Source organism: Callionymus lyra, chromosome 5 (assembly GCF_982586985.1).
Source record: "Callionymus lyra chromosome 5, fCalLyr1.hap1.1, whole genome shotgun sequence".
NCBI lineage: Eukaryota > Metazoa > Chordata > Actinopteri > Syngnathiformes > Callionymidae > Callionymus > Callionymus lyra.
Window position 1 is genome coordinate 1,013,607 of NC_141822.1, and position 14,558 is coordinate 1,028,164.

General features: G+C 40.3%; 1 protein-coding gene across 1 annotated transcript in view; it reads left to right on the top strand.

The window, feature by feature from the left end:
- ptpa (protein phosphatase 2 phosphatase activator) overlaps positions 1-14,558 on the top strand; it is a 59,693-nt gene that overhangs the window by 338 nt on the left and 44,797 nt on the right. The window contains exons 2-9 of the mRNA XM_087790409.1: positions 252-366; positions 907-1,016; positions 1,081-1,167; positions 3,079-3,204; positions 3,261-3,378; positions 3,450-3,549; positions 3,619-3,743; positions 7,862-7,962. Of these exons, the coding sequence (XP_087646535.1) occupies positions 342-366; positions 907-1,016; positions 1,081-1,167; positions 3,079-3,204; positions 3,261-3,378; positions 3,450-3,549; positions 3,619-3,743; positions 7,862-7,962 (792 nt within the window). The 5' untranslated portion in view covers positions 252-341. The remainder of the gene's footprint in view (positions 1-251; positions 367-906; positions 1,017-1,080; positions 1,168-3,078; positions 3,205-3,260; positions 3,379-3,449; positions 3,550-3,618; positions 3,744-7,861; positions 7,963-14,558) is intronic.

A 14,558-nucleotide genomic window follows, 5' to 3' on the forward strand; every position in this document is an offset into this window, starting at 1 on the left:
GTTTTCCAGTGAAATACTGAAACAACTCACCTTCTCCCACTGGGACAGAAATAAAGGTTTATCAATCAATCGATCGATCAATAACTTAAATATATGATCAGAATCATTAGCGCCGCAAAAATACGTTCAAATGTTTTCCATCTGCTCCAGCATTTGTCCCTTAAAGTGTTATTGACACGTTTAAAGTGTTTAAAATGTTATGAGAGATTTAAACTTGTTTGCGTTAAAAATAAACATTTTATTTATCACAGTGTGAAGCACGCTGGGGACAGTAGGGGGCGCTCGCCAGGACAGTTAGCAATAAACCAGCTGTAAAAGGCGCGAAGAAGAAAGAGCGAGTCATGGCGGAAGCAGAGCAGCAGTCAGGTAACAACATGTCAACTTTACCTGTCCAGGTGTGTCTCGCTGCAGACGCTTCAGTGTCTATTTAACTAAATTAAAGTACATTTGAACCTTCTGTCAACAAACCCTCATGAGCTGCATTGTTTATGTTTTTAAGTCACATTTCTTCTGCTCAGTAACGTGTGCTTGTGTAACATTTGACACACATGTGTTACAGTTGTGTAGTTAACGTGTGTTTCTTCTTGGATCTCCACCTTCATGAAAACATTCACAACCAAATGTTTAAGACACGCAGTTCAGACGCCTTTCACGTCATAAACAGCGTTTCACAGAAGAGATGGATGGATGGAGGATGGATGATGGATGGATGATGGATGATGGATGGATGATGGATGGATGATTGCTGTATTGATTGATTGATTTCACAGTAGATGTAACAATAATGTGATCCATATGATCAGCTGACTGGTTACATTGACATGATCATTAAAAGAACATGTTTCTTGTCACATGTTTTACCAAGTGAGCCCCAGAACATGTATGATCTCATGCCTAACTTTCCAGGGTGTTCACCTGAGGACGATGCATCTCCGGTCGCACCTGACGCCACCTTCATGATCCCCAGGAAGGAGATCAGCATGGTCCCCGACATGGGCAAGTGGAAGCGTTCGCAGGTCAGTGTTTTCAGGTCAGTGTTTTGGTCTCTTTTCTTCCTCACAGAGTCTGGATCCTTCACAGGCGTATGCTGAGTACATGGGCTTCGTTCTGACGCTCAATGAAGCCGTGAAGGGGAAGAAGTTGTCGCACGAATATCAAGTTTCTGAGGTATTTGGTCTTGGTTTACAAATGTAGTATGTAGTATGTAGTATGTACTAAGTATTTTATTATCATTGAAACAGAATATATTTAAACTGCTCAACGGTTACCTTGAAACACATGATTATTCTTATGACGACATCCAAGAGTTCCTGCACACGATCACAAGAACAGTATATAGTGAATATATTATGTATTATATATTATATATTATATATTCCTATAGAGTCTCTAAACCTGGTCACTGCCAAGGTGATCAAATCAAATTTCCTCAGAGGCTGTTGTGAGAGAGTGTACTATTATAGTATAGTATTATTACTATTTATTTTCTATATATATATATATATATATATATATATATATTATATCCTGAATATAATGAAAATATCTTAAAATGCTTTATTTCAAAACTGTTTCTTTTGATTTGGTTCTCAAACAAAAATAACAAATTAGAAAATGTCTGAAAACAAAGAACTTAAATCAACTCTGGTGTCATTAAACATCATCTAGTATCAACTCTGGTGTCATTAAACATCATCTAGTATCAGCTCTGGTGTCATTAAACATCAACTAGTATCAACTCTGGTGTCATTAAACATCAACTAGTATCAACTCTGGTGTCATTAAACATCAACTAGTATCAACTCTGGTGTCATTAAACATCAACTAGTATCAACTCTGGTGTCATTAAACATGAACTAGTATCAACTCTGGTGTCATTAAACATCAACTAGTATCAACTCTGGTGTCATTAAACATCAACTAATATCAACTCTGGTGTCATTAAACATCAACTAGTATCAACTCTGGTGTCATTAAACATCAACTAGTATCAACTCTGGTGTCATTAAACATCAACTAGTATCAACTCTGGTGTCATTAAACATCAACTAGTATCAACTCTGGTGTCATTAAACATCAACTAGTATCAACTCTGGTGTCATTAAACATGAACTAGTATCAACTCTGGTGTCATTAAACATCAACTAGTATCAACTCTGGTGTCATTAAACATCAACTAATATCAACTCTGGTGTCATTAAACATCAACTAGTATCAACTCTGGTGTCATTAAACATCAACTAGTATCAACTTTGGTGTCATTAAACATCAACTAGTATCAACTCTGGTGTCATTAAACATCAACTAGTATCAACTTTGGTGTCATTAAACATCAACTAATATCAACTCTGGTGTCATTAAACATCAACTAGCATCAACTCAGGTGTCATTAAACATCAACTAGTATCAACTCTGGTGTCATTAAACATCAACTAGTATCAACTCTGGTGTCATTAAACATCAACTAGTATCAACTCTGGTGTCATTAAACATCAACTAGTATCAACTCTGGTGTCATTAAACATCAACTAATATCAACTCTGGTGTCAAGACGCAGTAACTTCTCATCATGACCGTGTTTTAATTATTACTTTATAAAGTTGCTCTGAAATCTGGACGAACGAGAGGTTACGAGAGTCCATTATGACCTAATAATGGCTTCACTCCTCCAGCTGTAATCGCACTTTGTTTATACAACGAGTTCCTTGGAGGTGGAAACCATTGATGACGCACGGTGATGAACCTCCATGCTTGACCAATCACAGCAGAGTGGGTGTGGTTATGGTCAACAAGATTTCATCTCCAGAAACTCTTGTGATTTCTTACTTGTCATTATCTTTTAAGTTTATACTTTGTTTGTGACCCTGGTCTGGGAAAGTGCTATGAATATAAATGACTTACTTTAGGTCAACTTTAAAAACATTATTCTTGTGATTGTTTGTAACAGATTCCATTGAACAAGTTAAACTGACCTCAGATCTGATCAAAGGAACTCTTGAAAAATAGACAAACGTTCATAAATATTGATCCCAAAAGTTATTGACGACGTTCACGAGGATTATTCACTTTGATTGACAGTCTGTCGACAAGATCCTGGCTCTGCTGGCGACGCTGGATCGCTGGATCGACGAGACGCCGCCCGTGGATCAGCCGTCACGCTTCGGAAACAAGGCCTTCAGGACCTGGTTCTCTAAACTGGATCAAGTAGGTTCTGACGCTCGCGTCGCCTTTCAAGGTCGTTAATGGTGGAGTGTGAACAGGAAGCCGAGGCGCTGGTGTCGGCGCTACTTCCTGTCGACAAACAAGACGCCGCTCCAGAGATCTGCGTCTACCTGAAGGAGTCGGTGGGGAACCCGACCAGGATCGACTACGGTACAGGTAGATCTTCTTGATGGTTCCATGGTGACGACGTGTCTTCAGGTCTGAACACTTTGTTCTTCTTCTTTCAGGCCATGAAGCCGCTTTTGCTGCTTTTCTGTGTTGCCTCTGTAAGGTCGGAGCTCTGGTGGCCGAGGATCAGCTGGCCATCGTGTTCACAGTGTTCAAGAGGTACTTCATGACCTGTTTACTAGTGACGTACACAGAGGAATACTTTGAGTCACACACCTGTGTCTGCAGGTATCTGGCTGTGATGAGGAAGCTCCAGAAGACGTACAGGATGGAACCAGCTGGGAGTCAAGGAGTCTGGGGTCTGGATGACTTCCAGTTTCTGCCGTTTATCTTTGGAAGTTCACAGTTTTTAGGTGAGAAACCAACGTATGTTATACATATAGGTATGTGGAGTATTGTGGAGTACTTGACTCTGGTGTTGTGATAGTGTAGTAACAAGTATATATGTGTAGTATTGTCCAGTACTTGACTCTGGTGTTGTGATAGTGTAGTAACAAGTATATATGTGTAGTATTGTCCAGTACTTGACTCTGGTGTTGTGATAGTGAAGTAACAAGTATATATGTGTAGTATTGTCCAGTACTTGACTCTGGTGTTGTGATAGTGTAGTAACAAGTATATATGTGTAGTATTGTCCAGTACTTGACTCTGGTGTTGTGATAGTGTAGTAACAAGTATATATGTGTAGTATTGTCCAGTACTTGACTCTGGTGTTGTGATAGTGTAGTAACAAGTATATATGTGTAGTATTGTCCAGTACTTGACTCTGGTGTTGTGATAGTGTAGTAACAAGTATATATGTGTAGTATTGTCCAGTACTTGACTCTGGTGTTGTGATAGTGTAGTAACAAGTATATATGTGTAGTATTGTCCAGTACTTGACTCTGGTGTTGTGATAGTGTAGTAACAAGTATATATGTGTAGTATTGTCCAGTACTTGACTCTGGTGTTGTGATAGTGTAGTAACAAGTATATATGTGTAGTATTGTCCAGTACTTGACTCTGGTGTTGTGATAGTGTAGTAACAAGTATATATGTGTAGTATTGTCCAGTACTTGACTCTGGTGTTGTGATAGTGTAGTAACAAGTATATATGTGTAGTATTGTCCAGTACTTGACTCTGGTGTTGTGATAGTGTAGTAACAAGAATATATGTGTAGTATTGTCCAGTACTTGACTCTGGTGTTGTGATAGTGTAGTAACAAGTATATATGTGTAGTATTGTCCAGTACTTGACTCTGGTGTTGTGATAGTGTAGTAACAAGTATGTATGTGTAGTATTGTCCAGTACTTGACTCTGGTGTTGTGATAGTGTAGTAACAAGTATATATGTGTAGTATTGTCCAGTACTTGACTCTGGTGTTGTGATAGTGTAGTAACAAGTATATATGTGTAGTATTGTGGAGTACTTGACTCTGGTGTTGTGATAGTGTAGTAACAAGTATATATGTGTAGTATTGTCCAGTACTTGACTCTGGTGTTGTGATAGTGTATTAACAAGTATATATCTGTAGTATTGTCCAGTACTTGACTCTGGTGTTGTGATAGTTTAGTAACAAGTATATATGTGTAGTATTGTCCAGTACTTGACTCTGGTGTTGTGATAGTGTAGTAACAAGTATATATGTGTAGTATTGTCCAGTACTTGACTCTGGTGTTGTGATAGTGTAGTAACAAGTATATATGTGTAGTATTGTCCAGTACTTGACTCTGGTGTTGTGATAGTGTAGTAACAAGTATATATGTGTAGTATTGTGGAGTACTTGACTCTGGTGTTGTGATAGTGTAGTAACAAGTATATATGTGTAGTATTGTGGAGTACTTGACTCTGGTGTTGTGATAGTGTAGTAACAAGTTTATATCTGTAGTATTGTCCAGTACTTGACTGTGGTGTGTGAGAGTGTAGTAACAAGTATATATCTGTAGTATTGTCCAGTACTTGACTCTGGTGTTGTGATAGTGTAATAACAAGTATATATGTGTAGTATTGTGGAGTACTTGACTCTGGTGTTGTGATAGTGTAGTAACAAGTATATATGTGTAGTATTGTCCAGTATTTGACTCTGGTGTTGTGATAGTGTAGTAATAAGTATATATGTGTAGTATTGTCCAGTACTTGACTCCGGTGTTGTGATAGTGTATTAGCAAGTATATATCTGTAGTATTGTCCAGTACTTGACTCTGGTGTTGTGATAGTGTAGTAACAAGTATATATCTGTAGTATTGTCCAGTATTTGACTCTGGTGTTGTGATAGTGTAGTAACAAGTATATATGTGTAGTATTGTGGAGTACTTGACTCTGGTGTTGTGATAGTGTAGTAACAAGTATATATGTGTAGTATTTTGGAGTACTTGACTCTGGTGTTGTGATAGTGTAGTAACAAGTATATATGTGTAGTATTGTCCAGTATTTGACTCTGGTGTTGTGATAGTGTAGTAACAAGTATATATGTGTAGTATTGTCCAGTACTTGACTCTGGTGTTGTGAAAGTGTAGTAACAAGTATATATGTGTAGTATTGTCCAGTACTTGACTCTGGTGTTGTGATAGTGTAGTAACAAGTATATATGTGTAGTATTGTCCAGTACTTGACTCTGGTGTTGTGATAGTGTAGTAACAAGTATATATGTGTAGTATTGTCCAGTACTTGACTCTGGTGTTGTGATAGTGTAGTAACAAGTATATATGTGTAGTATTGTCCAGTACTTGACTCTGGTGTTGTGATAGTGTAGTAACAAGTATATATGTGTAGTATTGTCCAGTACTTGACTCTGGTGTTGTGATAGTGTAGTAACAAGTATATATGTGTAGTATTGTCCAGTACTTGACTCTGGTGTTGTGATAGTGTAGTAACAAGTATATATGTGTAGTATTGTCCAGTACTTGACTCTATGTCCAAACATCAGCTTTAAAAGCTGCTCGACTAACTGTATCCTCTTGTCCTCAGTCATCGTTCTTCCTTTAGCTGTGGAGGACGTAACGACTGCTGCCATCTAGAGGCCGGAAGTTTAATTTCAACACAAACCTGAACAAACATGGTTAATATTTGAATGATAATTGAAACTAAAATAATAAAACCAAATGTTTTATTCCGTAAACACTTTATTGACATATAAACCAAGTACGATCTATGAAATGTTTATTTTTAGTTAAATTGCTGGTGAATACAATATAGTGTCGTGATCATAGGTTCACGTCAATAGATATTAAAACTGTGTCTGTCATAAAAGATACGTTTGTAGAGACATTGACCTCTGGAGTGACCTATGTTCGTAGGTCACACATTGACCTCTGGAGTGACCTATGTTCGTAGGTCACACATTGACCTCTGGAGTGACCTATGTTCGTAGGTCACACATTGACCTCTGGAGTGACCTATGTTCGTAGGTCACACATTGACCTCTGGAGTGACCTATGTTCGTAGGTCACACATTGACCTCTGGAGTGACCTATGTTCGTAGGTCACACATTGACCTCTGGAGTGACGTATGTTCGTAGGTCACACATTGACCTCTGGAGTGACCTATGTTCGTAGGTCACACATTGACCTCTGGAGTGACCTATGTTTGTAGGTCACACATTGACCTCTGGAGTGACGTATGTTCGTAGGTCACACATTGACCTCTGGAGTGACCTATGTTTGTAGGTCACACATTGACCTCTGGAGTGACGTATGTTCGTAGGTCACACATTGACCTCTGGAGTGACGTATGTTCGTAGGTCACACATTGACCTCTGGAGTGACGTATGTTCGTAGGTCACACATTGACCTCTGGAGTGACGTATGTTCGTAGGTCACACATTGACCTCTGGAGTGACGTATGTTCGTAGGTCACACATTGACCTCTGGAGTGACGTATGTTCGTAGGTCACACATTGACCTCTGGAGTGACGTATGTTCGTAGGTCACACATTGACCTCTGGAGTGACCTATGTTCGTAGGTCACACATTGACCTCTGGAGTGACGTATGTTCGTAGGTCACACATTGACCTCTGGAGTGACGTATGTTCGTAGGTCACACATTGACCTCTGGAGTGACGTATGTTCGTAGGTCACACATTGACCTCTGGAGTGACGTATGTTCGTAGGTCACACATTGACCTCTGGAGTGACGTATGTTCGTAGGTCACACATTGACCTCTGGAGTGACGTATGTTCGTAGGTCACACATTGACCTCTGGAGTGACCTATGTTCGTAGGTCACACATTGACCTCTGGAGTGACGTATGTTCGTAGGTCACACATTGACCTCTGGAGTGACCTATGTTCGTAGGTCACACATTGACCTCTGGAGTGACCTATGTTCGTAGGTCACACATTGACCTCTGGAGTGACCTATGTTCGTAGGTCACACATTGACCTCTGGAGTGACCTATGTTCGTAGGTCACAAAGGAAACAAACTAAGCTCTACAGTTGCTGTCCACAGCGACCTCTGGTGGCCAACAGTACAAATGCAGTCTCTCTCCAGATCATCCGACCCTTGAACCGCGACACTTCGTGGACGAGCGCGTGGTCAACGAGTATTACCAGGACTTCATGTTCCTGGAGTGCATCAAGTTCATCAACGAGGTAGGAAAACAAAGTATTCTTACAAAAGTATGTTTGCCTTCACAAAATATGTCTTATTTTTCAAACATTTGAAAATGTCTTTTCATCAGTTTTACAGCAAAGTGTCATGACCACTAGAGGGAGACATTCTTCTTGTCACGTGACCAACAGTGTGTTCATTTCTCTGAAGACGAATCAAAGATAAACTAGTGTCACAGATGAAGTCGTTCATGATGTAAATCATGGCAACATTAAAAAACCTCTAGATCCTACTTTGAGACACGTGATCAATATCTGATCAATATCTGATCAATCTGATCGATGAATCGACGACCAGCAGCAGACGTGTTGTTCTACATGAACCATGAAGTGGTTTCAGTGAAGATGTTGTTTCTATAAAACTGATGATTCTCTAGAACTTTATTGATCCTCTGGAGGTTCTTGTTCCTCCAGCTCACGTCAACACGGTGCATTAAAAACAAGACGTTTCTATTCAAAGGAAGTTCAAGACGACACAATCTCTAAGTCTAAAGATGAAGGACAAGATCAAAGGAAATTACACAAAGATGAACAAAGAATCATCTTCAAACTCCGAAGTAAACATTGTAATAACACAAGGAATGAATGAGTCCCTGAGTCTATGAGTGTTGCATCATGGGAGGAGCGTTGGTGCTCCGTATGTTTACTGTGATCGTTTGTCACATGATTGATCACATGATCCATCAGTCACATGATTGATCACATGATCCATCAGTCACATGATTGATCACATGATCCATCAGTCACATGATTGATCACATGATCCATCAGTCACATGATTGATCACATGATCCATCAGTCACATGATTGATCACATGATCCATCACATGATCCATCAGTCACATGATCCATCAGTCACATGATCCATCACATGATCCATCACATGATCCATCAGTCACATGATTGATCACATGATCCATCAGTCACATGATTGATCACATGATCCATCAGTCACATGATTGATCACATGATCCATCAGTCACATGATCCATCAGTCACATGATCCATCAGTCACATGATCCATCAGTCACATGATTGATCACATGATCCATCAGTCACATGATCCATCACATGATCCATCAGTCACATGATCCATCACATGATCCATCAGTCACATGATTGATCACATGATCCATCAGTCACATGATCCATCACATGATCCATCAGTCACATGATCCATCACATGATCCATCAGTCACATGATCCATCACATGATCCATCAGTCACATGATCCATCACATGATCCATCAGTCACATGATCCATCACATGATCCATCAGTCACATGATCCATCACATGATCCATCACATGATCCATCACATGATCCATCACATGATCCATCAGTCACATGATTGATCACATGATCCATCACATGATCCATCAGTCACATGATTGATCACATGATCCATCACATGATCCATCACATGATCCATCAGTCACATGATTGATCACATGATCCATCACATGATCCATCACATGATCCATCACATGATCCATCAGTCACATGATCCATCACATGATCCATCACATGATCCATCAGTCACATGATCCATCAGTCACATGATCCATCAGTCACATGATCCATCACATGATCCATCAGTCATATGATCCATCAGTCACATGATTGATCACATGATCCATCACATGATCCATCAGTCACATGATCCATCACATGATCCATCACATGATCCATCAGTCACATGATCCATCAGTCACATGATCCATCAGTCACATGATCCATCACATGATCCATCAGTCATATGATCCATCAGTCACATGATTGATCACATGATCCATCAGTCACATGATTGATCACATGATCCATCAGTCACATGATCCATCAGTCACATGATCCATCACATGATCCATCAGTCACATGATCCATCAGTCACATGATTGATCACATGATCCATCAGTCACATGATCCATCACATGATCCATCAGTCACATGATCCATCAGTCACATGATCCATCAGTCACATGATCCATCACATGATCCATCACATGATCCATCAGTCACATGATTGATCACATGATCCATCAGTCACATGATTGATCACATGATCCATCAGTCACATGATCCATCAGTCACATGATCCATCAGTCACATGATCCATCACATGATCCATCAGTCACATGATCCATCACATGATCCATCAGTCACATGATGGATCACATGATCCATCAGTCACATGATCCATCACATGATCCATCAGTCACATGATCCATCACATGATCCATCAGTCACATGATCCATCACATGATCCATCACATGATCCATCAGTCACATGATCCATCACATGATCCATCAGTCACATGATCCATCAGTCACATGATCCATCAGTCACATGATCCATCAGTCACATGATGTTGATCAAACTCTGTAAAGAAAAATAATGAATGAATTTAGAAAATATTGGAATTTTAAATAGAAATAAAAATTCATACGATCAATATATAAATGATTGAATTAAAGCTAAGTTTAAACATTAAAGTTATTCATTGTTAAACTTTCATAACCATTGAAAAGCTCTGTTTACAGTTGTGGGTTCAATTCCTGCTGCAGTGTTTGCTCCACGACTAGTGGAACATATGATCTCTGTAGTATCATTAACCAATTAACTAATCATTAACTACTGATATGAAGTGATTTCTCATCTCACACTTGAAAGTCATAGTTGTGTTCTTTACACATCCAGCATGACTGTGAACCATTGTGGGTCTGTGATCAAAGTTGTGTTAACTTGGTTATCATAACCAGACGATCCTTAACTAGACCATGTGACGCGTCCAACTGCTGCCACCTTGTGGTGGGTGTGTGTGTGTGTGTGTGTGTGTGTGTGTGTGTGTGTGTGTGTGTGTGTGTGTGTGTGTGTGTGTGTGTGTGTGTGTGTGTGTGTGTGTGTGTGTGTGTGTGTGTGTGTGTGTGTGTGTGTGTGTGTGTGTGTGTGTGTGTGTGTAAGTAAGTAAGTAAGTAAGTAAGTAATATATATTTATATAGCGCTTTTCGAGACCAGGGTCACAAAGCGCTTTAACAATCAAAACAATACTCAAAACAGTACATACTTCAAAGATCAAGACAACACCGAGAACAACACAGGAGTTCGAGTAATTCAAGGAAAAGCCTGCACAAATAGAAACGTCTTAAGATGTTTCTTAAAGGAGTCAGTAGACTCCATCAAGCGCAAAGAGAGAGAAGATTGTTCCAAAGCTTAGGAGCAACAGCCTGAAAAGATTTCTCTCCTCTGGTCCTGAGCCGTGTGCGTGGAACCATAAGTAGATTCTGATCCACAGACCTCAGAGCCCGAGCTGGGGTGTAAGGCTGGATCAGATCAGTGATGTAAGGAGGAGCCTGACCATGAATAGCTCTGAAAGTAAGAACCAGAATTTTAAAGTTGATCCTGAAAGAAACTGGAAGCCAGTGAAGAGTTTTAAGGACCGGAGAAATGTGAGTTCTTCTACTAGAGCGGGTCAGAATTCTCGCTGCAGAGTTCTGAATCAACTGCAGGCGAGACAGCTCCTTCTTGTTAAGACATGAAAACAAACTGTTACAATAGTCCAGACGAGAAGAAACAAACGCATGGATTACAAGCTCCAGATCATGTTGTGACAGCATTTTCCTAAGTTTAGAGATTTTTCTCAGTTGAAGGAAACAGTTTCTGGTCAGTTTTCTACAGTGTTGAACAAGAGACATGTCTTTATCAAATACAACACCCAGGTTTCTCAGGCTCAGTTTGACAGACTGACCTAAGTCACCCAAGTACTGACTCAACCCTGGAATCGTATCATCAGGAGCAATCACCAGAGTTTCAGTTTTGTCCACATTAAGCTGTAAAGTGTTTTCACTCAGCCATTGTTTGATTTCTAGCAAACAATTGACTAAGCTGTTCAGCCTTTGGGGCTCAGTTGGGTCAAAAGAGCAGTAGAGCTGGATGTCATCAGCAAAAATGTGATAAGAAACATCTGGAAATCTCTGAATGATTTTACCAAGGGGAATCAAGTACAGCAAAAACAATAAAGGACCCAGAACAGAACCTTGAGGGACTCCACACAACAGATCTGCCGATTCAGACCTCATTTGATTGGCAGATACACTAAAACTGCGCCCAGAAAGGTAAGATGAGAACCATTCTAACACAGACCCAGACAGTCCCACTTCATCCCTTAGTCTTCTCAGCAGGATCTGGTGATCAACTGTGTCAAAGGCTGACGACAGATCCAAGAGAACCAGAACAGTGAATTTACCAGAGTCAGCCGACATCATGATGTCACTGGACACTTTCAATAAAGCTGTCTCCGTAGAGTGATGTTTACGGAAGCCAGACTGAAACTTCTCATGGATGTCGCTCTGATCCAAGAACAAAGACAGCTGCTCGGACACCACCTTCTCCAAGATCTTGGACAAGAAAGGGAGCTTAGAAATAGGTCTGAAATTACTGAGGTCAGTTGGGTCTAAGCCTGGTTTTTTGAGCAGAGGCTCCACAATGGCATGTTTAAATGCATTGGGAAAAACCCCTGTGGAAAGGGAGAGGTTCACCATATTGGTAACCCAGGGGCCAATTACATCAAATACTTTGATAAAAAGCCTACAAGGAAGGACGTCATCTGAGCAAGAGGAGGGTTTCATCTTGTTCACTAGTGCTGAAATATCACCCAAAGATACAGCAGAGAAGGATGACCAAGAGGAGGAGATGGGCTCAGAGACAGTAGGGGTTCCCAACAAAGGGGGAGAGATTTTCTCTTTGATCAATTTAATTTTGTCAATGAAAAATCTCAACAATGCATTGCTGTCAGCTTCACAGAAGACCGGCGTGATTTGAGGAGCAGGAGACACGAGAGAATTAATCGTGTCAAACAAAACTTTGGGGTTTTTCCTATTTGCTGCTACCAGTTTTCTGATGTAATCAGATCTAGCATTTTCTACCATCTCATTGTAAGAAGTCAACAGATCCCTGAGGTGAAGTCTGTGCACCTCAAGTTTAGTGGACTTCCAGAGACGCTCAGTCTTTCGACAAAGTCTCCTCAGACTCAGGAGATCTTCATTTGTCCAAGGACACCGTTTTTTCTGAATTTTCAAGTTCGATTTAACAGGTGCCACTTGATCTAGTATTTCAACACAATGATCAGTAAAACAGTGAATCAAACTGTCCACGTCTGTGCTGTCATCAAAGGAAAGACGGTCAAACATAGCAGAAAAACTGTCTGCAGTATCGGCTGAGATGACACGCCTCTGAGACCTAACTTTCAAAGGCTTAGGTTCAGGGATGAAGTCCAGGTTGAACAAGACAAGAGAATGATCACTCAGATGGACATCATGTACAGATACATTAGAAATGTTCAGGCCAAGAGTAAAAACTAAGTCTAAAATGTGGCCTTTTTGATGAGTGGGTTCAGAAACATGTTGCTCAAAATTAAAGGCTTCAGTTAAAGTTAAAAGTTCTTTAGCAGAACAAGATGTGACGTCATCAACATGAAGATTAAAGTCTCCAAGAATAAGAACAGATTCCATCTGAATAATGGAAGATAAGAAGTCACTAAAGTCTTTCAAGAACATCGCCGCAGGACCAGGCGGACGGTAGATTGACACACAATAGAAAGGTCTTGTAGAACCAACCAAGATCATCTGAGACTCAAAAGAAGTGAATTCCTGTGTCTGAATCACTTTGCAAGAACAACTCTCCCTAAAAACAGTAGCAAGACCTCCTCCACGACCAGAGAGGCGAGGCTTCCCCAGGACAGCGCTCCCTACTGGACAGAGTTCGTTCAGATGAATAAACTCTTCCTCTCTCTGCCAAGTCTCAGAAAGACATAATAAATCCAAATTAACTCTTGTGAAAAGATCATTAAGAATAAAGGATTTTGTGTGTGTGTGTGTGTGTGTGTGTGTGTGTGTGTGTGTGTGTGTGTGTGTGTCAGATGGAGGTGTTGGTTCGGTGCCAGAGCAGGAACTGTGAGCTTTGTTTTGGGTTTAGTAGGAAAAGGATGAAAGTGAGGAGGGAGTTGGTTCTTCCTCCTTCCCTCTCAGACACGTCGCCTCCTTCCCTCGACCTCCTCGTCCTCCTCGACCTCTGCTGTGTCTCTCGTGGCAGCAAACAAAAGATACTTTTGTGAGAAACATTTTGGTGTAAAGTCGCTCATTTCAACCCAGTTATGATGGAGAACTATGATGTTCAGCCACTAGGGGGCGGCACAAGTCTGGTTTATACTCAGTCGTTGAGCGAATCAAGACGAGCGCTTTATCGATGTTTGATAAACCTGCTGTCAATCAATCAACTCAGGGACCTGTTGGATAAGCTTTGATACAAATGTTTATTACTTAGTCTTTTAGTTCTTTTCATGGAAACATTTGAATCTGACTCGAGAAATGATACAAACGAGTCATTTACGAGATTTAAACATAAGACGAGCAGGAAAGTATTTTGAAGAGTTGATGTTCAGAAGCTAAGACTTCATCTGCTGTGAACATGTTCCTAAGAGAACACACTAGTTAACTAGTGAACATCTTAACCAACATCAATGTTCCTAAGAGAACACACTAGTTAACTAGTGAACATCTTAACCAACATCAATGTTCCTAAG